Genomic DNA, 17,009 nt, shown 5'->3' on the forward strand with positions numbered 1-17,009 from the left:
GCATAAATATTTTGACAGTTGAATACAGCAACCATCAAATACATAACAATTGTATATAGAAACTGTGACCAGTAAGAACTAGTGCTGTGGTTTTGACCACTCTGAGAACTTACTCCCTTGCTGTCCTTCACAGGAGGCTATTACTTGACAAGCGCTTATGGAGCACTTTCACTGATCAAGAATTTTCAGGAAGAGCAAGCTGCCAGACTGCTAAGTTCCGAAGCCAGAGATACTCTTCGGCAATGGCACAAAAGGAGGACAACTAACAGGACGATACCTTCCGTTGACGATTTTCAGGTAGAGCCCAGGGCTTAAGAACTAAAACAAACACAACCAGAAATTGTTTTGTTGAAAATGTCTATTTGAGAGGTATGTTTCATTATGATTGTCTTGGGGGTATGACGTCAGTGAAGTGAAGCGGCGCTGAGAATAGGGGCTGGCAAACTTTCCGCAGTTCTGAAGTCTTTGTACTTTATAACAGAGTTCAATTATGATGTCTGAAGAAAGTGCTAAATATGCATTTCCCACCCTCCCTTCCATTTAAGTCACTCAGAGCATGGACAAACTGAATCCTATCTTTGATTTAGTTTTTTTGTGTGCTCTACTGCTGAAAAAAACAAATCATGTCTCCAGTGATATAAATCGGTACAGCTCCCCAGTGACTAATGGTGGCATACAGCAGGTGGCAGAGAGGAGAGGTGGGAGAATAGTTGCCTACAGTTTTGAAGTTAATGCAAAGAGTAGTATTCTATAATGTGAATGTTTTCATGTGTGTTTGTTTTTTCCCCACCATTTCTTGCTGCTCTTTTCAGAGTAGGGCAGTAACTTCAACTGAAGAATGACAAAAGTCGAGACTATTTCATCTTTAAAAAACAGGCCTGTATGTCTTTCACATAAAACCATAGGATGCCAGTGACTGGCTGTTCAGATGCATCAGTTTGTGGACTGAAACAGGGAAGATGTTGGAATCAAGAAGGAAGGATTTACTACTCTTTCACTTGTTAATAGTTCACAGCACAAAGTTTGAGGAGAAGTTAATGACAACCTTCAGTTAGTTTTGATGTAGTTAAGAGCTTGAGAAACGAAGGTGTGGGGGTCATCAGAAGATCATGAAACCTTCCGAATGAAGCTTCCTCTGCTTTATCCATGTCCACCCGAAGGACTGCACAGCAACACTGAACGAGAAAGTTCTGGGAGAAGAAGCAGTCTTGTGCAATTCTCCTCTTAGGAAGACAGCCAATTAACAAACACCAAACTCTACAATCAGTGCTCAAACCTAGTCCATCTTATCAGGATACATATTATATTGTGCTTACTTGTGTTTAGGTGGAGTCTCAAGCTACTTAAATCTGATGTTCTTTCTTGCAAAAACACTGCACCATTCATAGGAAAATTCATCCTCTTGTATCTCTGCTGGATGGCTAAATCATGGAAGATTCTTTTGACAGGATCTTGTTCTGTCTGACCTCTTCCTCATCAAATCAACTTCAGACAAGCTGAAGTGCAGCTGGGTGCCATGCTGGAACTGGAAGGGTGCAGGGGATGGGGGAAGAGCTGGCATGGAGTGTGTACACTGCTGCTTGTTCTGTTGTCCCTTTCAAAAGAGTCTCTTCTGCCTGCTTAGAATGCCAGTTTTCCATCTTTTTTCTCAGTGCCCTATAGTCCTTGAAATAAAGCACCTTCCTTGTGACAAACCTGTAACACAAATTCAGCTATACTAATTTGTCTTACATCAAACCAGGATGCACCTACTGATCTGTGATGGTCTCACAGCCTTGTAGCTTTTGAGCCTCTGAACACCTTCATCCTCTGTCCTTCAAAGGGATGGAAAAGTCAAAATCCCATATGTTGATGATGATTAGACACAACTTTCTTATACTACAAAAATAATTTTGATACTTACTATATGACTTATGAGTATTTGTGCAACCATCAGCTTCTCCTTGAAGCAATTCTGCCTGCCTGAAAGCACATGCATCTAAAAATGCACCTTCTGTGTGTTAATTGCACTAGAAATTAGAACTGTGGTATACTTGACCTTATTTAGGGCTGCTTATATTTTTTACTTCAGGTTGGATAACAAAAATAGACTAGTTTTGCCCAGGTGTGCTCAGTCCCAGTGGTTTAAAAGCTCTTGCAATGCTTCAGTGTTTCAGTCTACAAGCTATCAAAAAAAAAAATATCTTTAATAAAGACAGGAATGCTCTTTGGAACTGAGGTAATCTTAATTTATTTAGCATACAGACACAGGTACCAGCTCACTCAGTAAACAAATCTTTCTCGCTTTTCCCAGTCTACTTTTGAGTCTTCAATTCCAGTTTTTGTTGAAACACACCAAAACAAAGAAAAAGCAACAACAAGAAAAAAAGCATTCAGCAGCAGGCTGCTTTGCTCATGTGTCTGATTTTTTTTCTAGTAGTTGCTTTTCATATTTCTTTACAAATGCTTTTTGTAAGGTAGAACTGCATTTCCTCTTGAAGCAAATTTAGAATATAACGCTGTTATCAGAACTGTGGGCGTATGTTCAATCTCAATAGAGAAAAAAGATCCAGCTTTTGCCTCAAGATTATATAAATTTACTCAAATGTGGCAGAGTAAATGTTCTTTCTGTGGCATCCCTATGTCTTGTTTAAAAAAAAAAAAAGAAAAAATGCCACCACACAAAATTTGTTGCATCATACTCAGACATGTGACTTGATAGTTACTGGTTAACTCAATGAAAATGACATAAATGAGGCTGGATTACTACCTTTTGCATGCTACAGCATGAGAGCACAAACAGATGTTTATCATGCGGTAACTTGTGGGTCAACACCCTTGTTTTCTTAAAATTAGCTTTTTTTTTTCCCCTTCTCACTAACATTGTGTGAAGCTTCTGTTTTCTAGTACTGACCTAGCAGTGGCAGCAACAATGTCTCTCGGGCATGCTGCATCAGATGTTTATTTTGCTTTTCAGAATTTTGTTTCCTATTAAAGCTTAACGTGAAGTCCTATTAAAACTGCCAGAGCTTTCCATCTGGCTTTAAAAGCTGTATCTGTTTACTCTTAGTTGCAGGACTAGAATGCAAACCAAGGAAAAAGAGGGATGTTGACTTCCTGGGTTTCGATTATGCCCACCACAGATTTGTCAGTTTCACCACCAACATAGCAATTCATGGGGTTGGCAGAATTTACAGGAACCACTGGTGTGTGTTTCATAATTAGATATTTGGTGTTCATTGCTGACTGGAGTTTTCAGAGTTCTTGTTTGTCAGTTTTATTTTATTTTCCAATGTCTGTTTTCTTACTCTACAGAACTACCTTCGAGTTGCATTCCAGGAAGTTAACAGTGGATGTACAGGAAAGACCTTACTAGTAAGGCCATATATCACTACAGAAGATGTATGTCAGCTTTGTGCTGAGAAGTTTAAAGTGGACAATCCAAAAGAATATAGTCTGTTTCTTTTCATTGATGACACCTGGCAGCAACTGACAGAAGATACCTACCCTCAAAAAATTAAGGCTGAGTTGCATAGCCGTCCACAACCCCAGGTCTTTCACTTTGTCTACAAACGCATTAACAGTGATCCTTATGGTGCCATTTTTCAGAACAACTCTGCTTCTTAAAATCAGTAATTTGCAGTTTAATTTCTGTTGCTTAACTGTTGAAAACATCTTTGTTGGCTGCTTGCCTTAGGATCTAAAACAGTCTATGCAGGTTTTAAACCATCAATGCCTAGTAAAATACATGCAGACACATCTAGTGTTGCTTGCAAAAAAAAAAACAAAAACACACCTGCAAACATGTAAACCATGCATATGGCCAGTTGTGCAGGATATTCAACCAGCGTGTTTGAGTAAATGGTCCATAAAGCTGAATTTCTTGTACCACAGACTCTCTTGAAATGAAACATACTATACTCTGGCCTTCTGCAATTTTTTTTGTTGTAGTGAGCCAAAACCTATTTTCTTACACTCATCCTTTAGCCAAATGTCACTTTGATTTAACTATATGTATGCTAGACATATACTTCAGTAAACTGTCTGCTGTATGCTCAGTTACACCAGCATGAGTTAAACAAGACTGTCCGATGCAGGGCATCAATTAATTCATAATTACCTGGATGATTGCATCCTTTTCTAATTTTTTTTATTACAGAAAAGCTTCTTGTTATATATATATATATATATTTCCTAGAAATTTTATAGCAGTTGCAGGTAAACTGTCAGGGTTGGTTTTTAAAATATTTTTTTAACTATAAAGTATTATATAATTATGCATGTGATTTTTAACACTTAATATACAAGAATAAATCTCTTGCTGGTTTTAGAGCATTGCATTAAAAGTCTCTTTGGTTTCTCTTCTTTTCCTGTTACAGGAGAGTTTTTATGAAATTTCTATTATGTATAAGATTGTAACATTGGCACTGGTGATTTCAGTGCCTTTATATGAACTTGATGTACTGTTTCCTGGTTTATTGTTTATATGTGTTGTGTAAGATAGAACTAGGTGTATGGAACAGGAAGTTGAAAGAAAAGGATGTAGGGAAGGGGCAGAGAAAGAATTTAGAGAACCTGTTTTAGGATTAAAACATGTTTGTCTGCTGGTTCAGGCTCCTTGCAGAAAATAAGCAAAGGAGGTTGGTAAGGAACTTCTATGTAAACATTATTGTAGAGGGATTTGACGGAACCTATCCCAGATACTATTTGTGTTGGCGGAAGATTAGATGTATTAATAAGGTGAATGAGAACGCTAACCATTTTGTATAGTCTGTCAGCACCATCAAAACGTGCTTTGGACTGAAGAGTGTGTGGTAGCATTTCATGATTCTAAGTTACTGAGTAGATGATGTATGAAATCAGAGTCCTACGTATACAAAGATAAAATGGTATTTAATATGTGTATTCTGTACACTTGTACAAGATAGATGGTGCTGTGCTGTGGGTCAGGTTGACCTACTTAAGTCAGGTATGGCTGCTCTTTTTAGAGGGATGCAGGGTTCTCTCCAAATCCAGCGTGAGCAGCAAAATGTAAGGCAGATGACTGCAGAAATACATCATGAGCAGTGTGTATTGTACATATAAAGATCTGTAGCATTTTTAATGTTAGTTTGCTGTGTATTTGAAACCCCTAGTAACTGTTTGTATTGCATTTTGTAAAAGGTAAATGGTGAGTTTTGCACGTAATACATTGTAATACTGAATATAATTTTGGATGTTGTGTGCTGTGATTTTTTTCATTTTGTTTAGAAATGGTTTACACTTTTGGATGTGAATGTTTGTGTATCAGTAGATGTTGTGGTTTAACCCGGCTGGCAGCTAAACACCACACAGCCGTTTGCTCACCCTCCCCCCTCCCTCTCTGGGATGGGGGAGAGAAACTGGAAAGTGAAGCCGGTGAGTTGAGATAAAGACAGTTTATTAAGACAGGAATATAATAATAACAATAATAATAATAATAGTGATAATGATAATAGTATTAATAATAATAATGTGTAAGAAAACAAGTGGAAAAACAATGGAATTGCTCACCACCCGCTGACCGATACCCAGCCTATCCCCGAGCAGCCGGCCCCCCCACCCCGGCTAGCCACCCCTATATATTGTTTAGCGTGATGTCAGATGGTATGGAATACCCCTTTGGCCAGTTTGGGTCAGCTGTCCTGGGTCTGTCCCCTCCCAGCTCCTGCTGCACCCCCAGCCTGCTCGCTGGCAGGACAGAGCGAGAAGCCGAAAAGTCCTTGGCCTGGTGTAAACACTGCTCTGCAACAATTAAAACATCAGCATGTTATCAGCGCTCTTCTCATCCTAATTCAAAACATAGCACCCTACCAGCTACTATGAGGAAAAATTAACTCTGTCCTAGCTGGAACCAGGACAGTAGACCATACTGTTTCTATTTTACTTATCTTTTACTGCTCGGCCTACTTTAAAATCTTTGCAAAGGAAGGATGCAATAAGTAAAGATGATGCTACATAAAATAGTTTGTGGGAAGCTGAATGCTTGAAGTAATTTAAGACCAAAGCAGAAAAATGATTGTGTTGTTAGATAGCAGCAGTTGTACTCCCAAGGCTAGACATCAATTCATTGGTGGTTCTTTTTTTTTTTAGTACAGTATTAACTACTATCACGGTTTTGTTAACTATTTAAGCAGCATAATAATGTGTAGATGAAAAGTCTTGAAGTTGATGCTTCTTACATTGAGCCAGTCATTCTAGTGTGCTGACTGTTTAGTCAGCAGGCGAAGTGTGCAGACAGCTTGACTGCTGAACCACTCACTGCAAAGTTAAGTCTGACATTCAGTGCTAAAGAAAATTATACTATCTCCATATGATGACAGCTCTCTTAGGGGAAGGAAGGATGGGGGCAGAGGTGGAAAGTACTGAGAAACTCAGAATTTCAGGTGTGAAACTAAGGAAAGGAAAGAGTGCAAAAAGGGAAACACGTGCCCAAACCACCTCAGGATGATTCTACTGTCTAATCTTATGCAATTGTGTCTTTTGAAAAGTAGAATGCTTTATTCCCTTTGCTGTGCAAAACGATTCTCGCTTCTCATAATGCCAGGAAACAGATGATACCAAAACTCGGGAAGGAATTTGGACTTGTAAAAATAAGTTACTCCACCTCCTCTCACAGTTAGATATTCTAAAAGAGAAACAAGAAAAAGCTTTTAAATGGGGTGGTCACTCAGTGCTGTCATAGAGAAGTAATAAAAAAGGCATAAGGAAATAAAGCTGGAGGTAATAAATCCCTAAATCTTGCTAGTAAGAGGCTTAACATAAAAGTAGAGGTTATATGAGGGTATGAGTTGTGAATTCACAAAAAGTATATATTGAAAAATGACAACATGCCATCTGCAGTAGATTAAGTCAAATCTGTTGTTTCTCTGTGCTGTTTTTCTTGTTTGTAATCCTAAAAGCAGTCATCTTCCACTCTCAGCCTTCCATGCCCGTTGTTGCAGTGTCACAAGGCAGGTCAGGGGGAGCAGACTACTTCTACTGTACCAGAAACACGAGTGCACAAAGCCTGTGGTGGGTAAAGTGCTGGGTGTTAGCACAGAAATTATTGTGCTGTGCTGTGCTGACAGCTCTTCCACAACATGTGTGGATAAGGGAAAACATCCCCCAGGAGTGCTTCCATGGAGAAGGCAGTGGAGGTTGCTTGAGAGCTGCTGCCAGCTGAAGCTGCTGCCACAGTGGTCGTGACAGGGGGGCAAAGCGCTGGGGCCCTGGCTGCCCCTGCCCCAAGCGCCCTGGGGCTCGGGCTGTGCAAGCAGGCCTTCACACGAAGCCCACTGAGCCGCTGCTCCCTTGCTGGGGCCCGGGGTCCAGCCCTCGGGCTCCCAGAGCGCAGCCAGCAGGAGGCTGCTCTGCCTCTGCAGCCCCGCTGCCAGCGGCCGCCCACGAGGAAGCCGCGGGATGAGGCGGAGCTGCAGCCACGGAGGGGCCAGGGGCTGAGGGGCGTCGAGGGGCGGATGCACCCCAACGGCGCCGTTACGCTTCGGGTCTCCCGTGGGCCCGGGATGCGGGCCGTCACCTGCTGGCGTAAGAAGCGGTACGGCGGGCGGAGCAGTGCTACGCATGCGCAGTTGCGCCGCGTCGCCCCTCTGCCGCCACCTGCTGGCGATAACTTGATACTGCAGGCGGAGCGGCTGGGGGGAGTTTCCTATCCGCCACGTTTGTTTCCGCGGCGTGGCGCGGAAAATATGTAGTTTTTCACATTGCCACTCAGCTTCCTAGCCGGGAGCGGCACGTTTCTCAGGGCAGTTACTTCCTCCTCGAGACAACGTGGGGTGCATTTTTCCGCTGTTTTCATTTGTGGTTTTCCGTGCGGTTCCCCCTGCTTCCGTTATTGAGAAAACGGTTTGGGAAGCCGTGCCTGCCGTCCTCGCGACGAGCGTGGTAGCGCCCTCTGCCGCCACCTGCTGGCGAGAAAGCGGTACTGCAGGCTGACGCGGCGCTGCGCATGCGTGGTATCGCTAGCGTCGCCGGCATTCGCTTTGGTGCCCCTGCCCGCGCGTGCACCTGTGTGTTCTCCTGCGGGGGGGGAGGGGGGGGGGGGGCAGCTCAACTTCCGGATCCTTACCGAGGAGGAAGCCTGGGAGAAGGCGACCGAAAAGCGCCTGGGTCCGGTGTTCGCGGTTAGATCCGGAATGGGAGCTCCGGGGTCAGCTCTGGGGTCCAGGTTTCAGGTCTGGGGTTCGAGTCCGCGGTTTTGGGTCTGGGTTTTGGGTCCAGGGTTAGTTGCGGTGTAAGCTCTGTGCTCGGAGTCAGCTCTGAGTTCAGGGCTTTGGACCAGATCTAGGGTCCAGAGCTCGGGTCCAGGGCTCCTGGTCACCTCTGGGTCAAGTCTGGGTCTGGGGTTGAGGGGCTGGGGCTTGGGGTTAGGTCTCAGGGTCGAGGGTCAGGGTTGAGGGTCTGGCCTCAAGGGTCCAGGGTTGGGGCTTGGGTTTTAATTTGGTTCCAGAGTCTGTTCCGGGGGTCGAGAGTTGGGGTCAGCTCCAGGGTTCGGGGTCAGCTTGGGGTTCGGGGGCTCAGTCATCTCCGGTCTCAGTGCTTGGGGTTGTTTCCGGGGTCCAGGGCTTGGATCTGGAGCTTGGGGTTAACTCCGGAGGGGGGGGGCTCTGGGGTCAATGGTCTGGAGTCAGCCCCTGGGTTCGGGGATTGGGTCCAGGGCTCGGGGTCAAGTGTCTGGGTTTGAGGGTCCGGGGTCGAGGGCTGGTGCTCGGGGTTGGGGCTCGGGGTTGGGTCTAAGTCCAGGGCTTGGGGTCAAGTCTGGGTCCAGGGTTCGGGCCTGGGTCTGGGTACGGAGCTCAGGCCTATGTCTGGGTATGGGCATTGGGCCCAGTTCCGGGTATGGGGGTTGGGGTTGTGTCTAGGTCTGGGGCTCAGGCTCGCATCCACGTCTGGGTCTCGGCGTCGAGGGTCTGGGGTTGAGGGTCTGGGTTTGGGGCTCAGGGTTGTGGCTCGGGCTTAGCTCTGGGTCTGAGGGTTGGGAGTTTGGGTTCATTACAGGGGTCAGGGATTGGGGTCAGCTCTGGGGTTAGGGTCACCTCGGGAGTGGGGACTCAGTGTCGGAAATTGTGGTCATTGCTTGGGGTCAGGTTTCGGGGTCAGCTCTGGGGTCCAGGGCTCCTGTCCGGGCCTCAGGATACCTCTGGGTCTGGGTCGAGTGTCTGGACTTGAGAGTCCGGGGTCAATGGTCTGGGCCTGGGGCTCAGGTGGGGCTCAGGGCTGCGGTTTGGGATTGGGGCTCGGAGTCAAGGGTCTGGGCTTGAGGGTCTGGGGTTGGGACTCGGGGTTAGTTCCGGGTACGGGGTCAGTTCCTGGGGTGGGGGGGTCAGTGTCTGTTCTGGAGTTCGGGGGTCAGGGCCAGCTCCGGGTTTAGGGTCGGGTCCAGTTCCAGGGCTCTCGTCTAGGTCCGGGTCTGGCGCTCAGGGTCGGGGTCTCCAGGGTTGAAGGTCTGGGTTTGGGGTTCAGGGTTGGGGCTTGGGCTTAGCTGCAGTTCCGGGGTCAGTTCCGGGGGATGGGGGTTGGGGTCAGCTCCGGGTGCGGGGCTCTGGGTCATGTCCAGGTCCGGGTGCGAGGGTCCAGGGGAGAGGGTCTGGGCTTGAGGGTCCAGAATTGGGGCGTGGGGTTGTTTCTGGTTCTGGGGGTCGGAGGTCGGGGTCAGCTCCAGGGTCGGGGCTCCAGGTCAGCTCTGGGGTTGACTCCGGGTCAGGGGTTGGGGCTTGGGGCTGGGGCTCTTTGTTGGGTCTCAGGGTCTTGGGGTCCAGGGTTGAGGGTCTGGGATTGGGGCTCAGGGTTAGTTCTGGTTCCGGGGTTAGTTCTGGTTCCGGGGTCTGTTCCAGAGGTTGGGGATCGGGGTCAGCTCTGGGGTCTGGGTCAACCCCTGGGGTGGGGGCTCTGGGCTGGGACTCGGGGTTGGGGCTCAGGGTCGCCCCTGGGTTGTGTGCTCGGGGTCAAGGAACTGGGTTTGGGGGTTGGGGGTCGAGGTCGGGTCCAGGTCTGGGGCTCAGAATCATGTCTAGGGTAGGGGCTCCAGGGTCGTTTCCTAGATCCAGGTCCAGAGCTCGGGCCCATGTACAGGTATCTGGCTCAGTTCTGGGTCTGGGGGTCAGGTCCAGGTCCAGGTCCAGGGCTCGGGCTTGAGTCGAGGTCCAGGACTCAGGGCCGGGGGCTCCGGCATCGGGTCTGGGTTGGGGTCTTCAGGGTCAAGAGTCTGGAGTCGAGGGTCCATGGTTGGAGCTCCGTGGTCGAAGGTCTGGAGTCGGATCTCCGGTGTTGAGGTTCTGGGGTCGAGGGTCTGTGTTTGGGGCTTGGGCTTGGGGCTTGGGGTTAGCTCCAGGTATGGGGTCAGTTCCAGGGGTCGGGGGTTGGGGTCTGTTCCGGGGGTTGGGGGTCGAGGTCAGCTCTGGGCTCAGGGTTGGGTCTGGGGTTTGGGTCTGAGGTTAGCTCTGGGTTCGGGGGTCAGGGATCGGGGTTAGCTCGGGGGTTCGGGTCCGGGGTTCAGGTCCAGGGTTCGGGTTCGGGGTTAGTTGTGGGGTTAGCTCCACAGTCAGGGCTTGCTCTGGGGTCGGGGCTCAGAGTCAGGGCTTGGGGTCAGCTCTGGGGTCCGGGTTTCAGATCTGGGGTTTGTGTCTGGGGTTCAGGTCTGGATTTCAAGTCCAGGATTTGGGTCCGGGGCTAGGGTTTGGGGCTAGGGTTCGGGTCTAGGTCTGGGTTTGGGGCTAGGAAATTAACTCCAGGATTCAGGTGCGGGGTTAGCTCCAGGGTCAGGGCTTGCTCTAGGGTCGGGGCTCAGGATTGGGACTTGGGGTCAGGGCTCGGGGTTGGGTCTTGGGGTTAGCTCTGGGTCCAGAGTCCATTCTGGGGGTCAGGGCTCGGGGTCAGCTCCAGGGTCGAGGGTCCAGGGTTGGGGCTTGGAGTTGCGGCTTGGGGTTGGGGCTCGGGGCTGGGGCTCAGGGTCAGGGGCAGCTCTGGAGTTGGGGGCTTGGGGTCGGGGGCTCGAAGTCAGATCAGGGCTCGGGGGTTGCAGTCAGCTCCACGGTCCAGGATCAGGTCTGGGGTCGGGGGCTGGGGCTTGGGGGCTTGGAGTTGGGGGCTCAGGTCCGGGGCTCGGAGTCACCTCTGGGTCTGGGTCTTGGGGTGAAGGTTCCAGGGTCAAGGGTTCGGGGTTGAGAGTCTGGGGTTGGGGCTCGGGACTGGGGCTTGGGGTCGGGTCCGGGTCTAGAGATCAGGCCCATGTCTGGGTACGGGTATTGGGCCCAGTTTCGGGTCCAGGGCTTGGGCTTAGATCTGGGTCTGGGTCCAGGTCTTGGGCTCGGGGTGTGGGGTCCATTACAGGGTTCAGGGGTTGAAGTCAGCTCTGGGGTGGGGGATCATGTCCAGGTCCAGAGCTCAGGCCCAGGTCCGTGTCCGGGGCTCGGGTCTATGGCTCAGGCTTGTGTCTGGGACCCCAGAGCTGACTCCGAGCCCCCCCACCCCTGGAATGGACCCCAGACATGGAGAAAACCCCATGACAACAACCCCGAGTCCCAGCCCTGGACCCTTGACCATGGACCCTAGATCCTGGACACTCGACACCGGAAAACCCACCCCAAGCCCCCAGCCCCCGGAACAGACCCCAACGCCCAATGCTTGGAACAGACCTTGGACACAGAGCTAAACCTGAGCCCCAACCCAGAGCCCAGACCCTTGACCCCGGACCCTCAACTCTAGAGCCCCGGCCCCAGATCCTCAACCCCAGAGCCCCAAACCCTCAACATGGGACGCTCATCCCCGGAGCCCTAAAACTGGACTCAACCCTGGAGGCCCCAATCCTGAGCCCTGGACCCAGACCCTGAGGCCCGAACCCGAGCCCCGATCCCAAAGCTGACCCTGACCCAGGAGCTGACCCTGCCCCCGGAACCCTGGAACATACCCGACCTGGAGCTAACGCTGAGCCCGAACCCCAGACCCTCAACCCTGGAGCCCCCGAGCCCAGACCCTTGACCCTAGAGCCCCAAATCCAAACCCTTGACATGGGATTCTCTTCCCCAGAGCTCCTGACCTGGACTCAAACCCCAACCCAAGCCCCGGATCTGGACCTGACCCTGAAACCCAGACCTGGACCCAATCCCGACTCTCAACACCGGACCCAAACCTGAGCCCCAAGACTGGACCCTTGACACTAGAGACCCAACCCCAGACCCTTGACACAGGACCGATGTCCCCAGAGCCCCCAACCTGGACCAGACCCCAGAGACCCTGACCACAAGTCCCGGAACGGGTCCCGGACCTAAGCCCCGGACCCGAATTCAACCCGGACCTGAGCCCAAGCCCCAGGAGCCTGAGCCCAAGCTCCAGACCTGGATAAGGAGCCAGAGTTGACCCCAACCCTTGACCCCCAGAACGGACACCAACCCCCAATCCCTGGAACAGACCCCAGACCTGGGCTGACCCTGGACCCTTGACTCCAGAGCCCCCATTCTGGAACCAACCCCAGACCCCAGAGATGACCCCGAGCCCCTGAACCCAAAGATGACCTCAAGCAGTGACCCCAGAGCTGACCCCGAGCCCCCTACCCCGGAGCTGACCCCAACTCCAGAGCTAACACTGAGCCCCCAACCCTGGTGCTGACCCCAACCCCCAGAACAGACCCCAGAACCGGAACTAACCCCGAGCCCCAACCCCGGATACTCGACCCCAGACCCAGAGGTGACCCCAAGCCTTAGACCCTGGAGCTGACCCCGAGCCCCTGACCACAGACCCAGACCTGACCCCTGTCCGGGGTTGAGGGCTTGGGGTTGGGGCTTGGGGCTGGGGCTTGGAATCAGGTCCAGGTTTGGGGCTCAGGTTCGGGTCCAGATTACGGGTTCCGGGGTCCGTTCTCGGGTTGAGGGTCAGGGGTCAAGGATTCGGGGTTGGGGCTTGGGTCGGGGGCTTGGGGTTTGGGCTTGGGTCCAGGGCTCGAGGTCACATCCAGGTCTGGGGCTTGGGATTGAGGTTCCCAGTTCAAGCATCCGGGTTGATGGACCGCGGTTGGGACTTGGGTTCGGGGTTAGTTCCAGGGTCAGGGTCAACTCTGGGGACGGGGGCTTGGGGGTCAGATCTGGGGTCCAGAGCTCACGTTCAGGGCTCCCGGTCACCTCTAGGGCTGGGGCTCTGGGTCAACTCCAGGTTCGGGGTCGAGAGTCAGGGGTTCAGGGTCCGGGGTCGACCATCTGGGGTTGGGTCATGAGTGTCCGGGTCTGGGACTTGAGGCTGGGGCTCAGAGCTGGGGCTTGGGGTTCAGGGTCGAAGGTCAGGGGTCAAGGGTCACGTCCAGGTCCAGGGCTCTGGGTTAACTCCGGGTACAGGGTCGAGAATCCGAGGCTGGGGCTTGGCGCTCGAGCTCGGGGTTGGAGCTCAGGGTCGAGGGTCCAGCCTCAAAAGTCTGGGCTCGATTGTCCGGGTACGGGTATCGGGCCCAGTTCCGGGTCTGGGAGTCAGGTCCAGGTCCGGGGCTCGGGCTTGGGTCCAGGTCCGGGTCCAGGGCTTGGGGCTGGAGGCTCTGGGGTCGGGTCTGGGTTGGGGGTTCTGGGGTTGAGGGTCCGGGGTCGAGGGTCCAGGGTCAGGACTCCAGTGTCGAGGGTCTGGGGTTGGGGCTCAGGGTTAGCTCCGGGTAAGGGGTCTGTTCCAGGGGTCAGGGGTCCAGGCCAGCTCCAGGCTTGGGGTCGGGTCTGGTTCCGGGGCTTGGGGTTGGGTCCAGGGCTTGGGGGTGGATCCATGTCCAGGGCTTGGGTCCAGGTCTGAATCTGGGTCCAGGTCCAAGGCTTGGGGTTGGGGGCTCTGGGTTCGGGTCCAGGTCAGGGGCTCTGGGAATGAGGGTCCTGTGTTGAGGTTTTGGGTTCATGGCTCCGGGGTCGAGGGTCTGGGATCGGGGTTCCACTGTCAGCGCTCTGGGATTGAGGGTCTGGGGTTGGGTCTCCAGTTTCAAGGGTCAAGGGTCTGTGCTCGAGGGAACAGGTTTGTGGCTTGTGTTTAACTCTGGGTCCAGGGTCTGTTCCGGGGGTTGAGGTCTGTTACGCAGGTTGGAGGTTGAGGTCAACTCCAGGTCCGGGGTCGAGGGTCCAGGTCCAGGGCTTGGGGCTGATGCTCAGTGCTGGGGCTCTGGGTTGGGGCTCAGAGTCGAGGGTCTGGGGTTGAGGGTCCAGGGTCGACCATCTGGGGTTGGGTCTTGGGGTTAGTTCTGGTTCCAGGGTCTGTTCCGGGGGTCGGGGGCCATGGTCAGCTCCGGATCTGGGGCGCAGGGTTAGCTCCGGAGTGGGGGCTTCAGGGTCAAGTGTCCGGGGTCAGCTCCGGGGTTGGGGGCTCAGGGTAGGGGGCTCTGGGTCGGGGCTCAGGTTTGGGGCTTGTGTCCGGGGCTCAGGATCAGGTTCAGGTGCGGGGGTCAGGGTTGGGTTTGGGCCCGGGGCTTGGGCTTCCATCCGGGTCTGGGTCCGGCGCTTGGGGTCAGGGGCTCCGGGGTTGGGTCCAGGTCAGGGTCTCTGGAGTCAATGGTCCAGTGTTGAGGGTCCAGCATGGAGGGTCCAGGGTCGGAGCTCCATGATCGAGGGTCCAGGGTTGGGTTTCTGCTGTCGAGAGTCTGGGTTTGGGGCTTGAGGTTAGGGATCAGGGTTAGCTCCAGGTCCTGGGTCTGTTCCAGGAGTGGGGGGTTGTGGTCAGTTCCGGGCTTGGGGTCGGGTATGGTTCCAGGGCTTGGGGTCTGGTCCGGGTCAGCGGTTTGGGGTCAGGTCCATGTCCATGGTTTGGAGTTGGGTCCAGGGTAGGGGCTCTGGGATCAGGACCTGAGTTGAGGGTCCAGGGTCAAGGGTCTGGGGTTGAGGATCCGGAGCTGGACCCCAGAGATGGAGCTTGGGGTTGGGGCTCAGGGTCGATGGTCAGGGTTTGAGGTTCCGGGCTCACGGTTCCAGGGTTGGGGCTTGGGGTTAGCTTCAGTTCCAGAGTCTGTTCCGGGGGTCGTGGGTCTGGGTCAGCTCCAGAATTCGGGGCTCAGGGTCATCTCCAGGTCCGGGGTTGAGGGTCACGTGTCGAGGGTCTAGGCTCGAGGGTCTGGAGTTGGGGCTCAGGGATAGTTCCATTTCCGGGGTCTGTTCCAGGGGCCGGGGATCAAGTTCAGCTGCAGTGTTTGGGGTTCGGCATCAGCACTGGGGTCGGGGTCAACTCCAGGGTCAGGGGCTTCGGTCCGGGGCTTGGGGTCACCTTCGGGTCCAGGACACTGGGTCACCTCTGGGTCCGGGGGCGAGACCCAGACCTAGAGGTGACCCCGAGCCCTGGATCGGAACCCTGGACCCTGGAGCTGACCCCCATCACCAGCCCAGAGCAACAACCCCGATTTCAGACCCTGAGCCCCCACCACCGAGGTGGTGATCCTGACCCCAGAGCTGACACCCCCGAGCCCCAAACTGGAGCCCAACCCCCGAACCTCAGACTCAGAGCTAACCCTGAGCCCCAACCCTGAGACCCAAACCCAGACCCTTGATCCCGGACCCTCGACCTTGGAGCCCCGGACCCAGACCTGACCGTGGAGCCCCAAGCCCCAGACCCAGAACTGGGCCTGATACTTGTACCATGACATGGGCCTGAGCTCCAGACCCAGACCCAGGACCCGGCCCTGGAGCCCGTACAGCGGACATGACTGCGAGCCCCTGACCCGGGCCCAACCCCGAGATCCAGACCCAGACCTGGACCTGACCCCAAGCCCCAGACCCGAGCCCCGATCCTGAGCCCCCGTCCCCAGAGCTGGCCCCAAGCCCCCTACCCTGGAGCTGACCCCAACCCCGAAGCTGACCCCAACTCCCGACCCCTGGAACAGACCCCTTACCCAGAGCTAACCCCAAGCCCCAACCCCAGACCCTTGACCCCAGAGCCCCCACCCCAGAGCTGATCCCGAGCCTGAGACCTGAGCCCTGGAACCTGGAGCTGTCCCTGACCCCGGAGCTGACCCCAACAAAATGACCCCAGTTACAGACCACAATGACCAACCCCTGGAACTAGCCCTGAGCTTCAACACTGAGCCCCAACCCCAAACTCTCGACCCTGGACCCTTGACCCTGGTGCCCGGACCCCCAGCCCTCGACCCCAGAACCTCAACCCACCCCGGAGCTGACCCTGAGCCACAACCCTGAGCCCCAGCCCTGGACACTTGACCCCGGACCCTCAACGCTGGACCCTCCACCCCAGAACACCCACCCCGGACCAGACCCCAAGCCCCAGACCTGAACCTGACCCAAAGACCTGAACCTGGAGCTGACCCCCAGGAGACAACCCCGAGCCCGAGCCCTGAGCCCCAGCCCCGAGCTCCAGCCCCAGACCCTCGACCCTGGAGCCCCCACCCCAGAGATGGTCCTGAGCTCCGGACCCAGAGCTGAACCCGAGCTCAGGCCCCGGAGGTGACCCCGACCCCTGAAACAGACCTTGGACCTGGACCCGGAGCTAACCCCAAGCCCCAGCCTCGGACCTTCGACCCTGGAGTCCCCACCCTGGAGCTGACCCCATGCCCCCGACCTCCGGAACTGATCCTGGACCCAGAGCTAAGCCCAAGCCCCAACCCCAAGCCCCAGTCCCAAGCCCTCAACCCCAGACCCTCGACCCCGTGCAACAGACCTGGAGGTGACCCCAAACCCTGACCCTGAGCCCCAACCGCAAGCCCCTGACCCCCAAACCCAGAGCCGACCCCGGACCTGACCCTGACCCCCCCACCCCAGAGCAAACCCAGAGCCCTGGACCCTAGAGCTGACCCTGACACTGGAGCTGACCCTGGCAAAATGACCCCGGAACAGACCCTGGAGTGGAGCTAACCCCAAGCCCCAGCCCCGGACCCTCAACCCTGAACCATCTACCCCGGAGCCTTCACCCCAGACCCAACTCCGGAGCCCCTGACCCGGACTTGATCCCAGAGCCCTGGACCTGAGCCCCAGCCCCAAGCCCAAGCACTGGACCCTCGACCCCGGAGTCCTCACCCCAGAGCTGACCCCGAGCCCCACCCTGGAACTGACCTCAAGCTC

The 17,009-nt window shown here is 53.9% G+C and overlaps 1 protein-coding gene across 26 annotated transcripts in view; it reads left to right on the plus strand.

Annotated features, from left to right (window-relative positions):
* The window catches only part of RIN2 (Ras and Rab interactor 2), a 344,774-nt gene extending 339,586 nt beyond the window's left edge, over nt 1-5,188 (plus strand). For 25 of the 26 annotated variants that reach the window (XM_080584982.1, XM_080584979.1, XM_080584960.1 and 22 more), the window contains 2 exons: nt 134-297; nt 3,295-5,188. In XM_080584982.1, coding sequence (XP_080441108.1) covers nt 134-297; nt 3,295-3,606 — 476 coding nt within the window. In that variant the 3' untranslated portion in view covers nt 3,607-5,188. Of the gene's footprint in view, nt 1-133; nt 298-3,294 lie in introns of those variants that run through there. The other variant, XR_013948440.1, reaches the window with a different exon arrangement.
* The last annotated feature ends 11,821 nt before the right edge of the window (nt 5,189-17,009 follow it).

Source organism: Anser brachyrhynchus, assembly GCF_964034855.1.
Source record: "Anser brachyrhynchus genome assembly, chromosome: 3".
Taxonomy (NCBI): Eukaryota; Metazoa; Chordata; class Aves; order Anseriformes; family Anatidae; genus Anser; species Anser brachyrhynchus.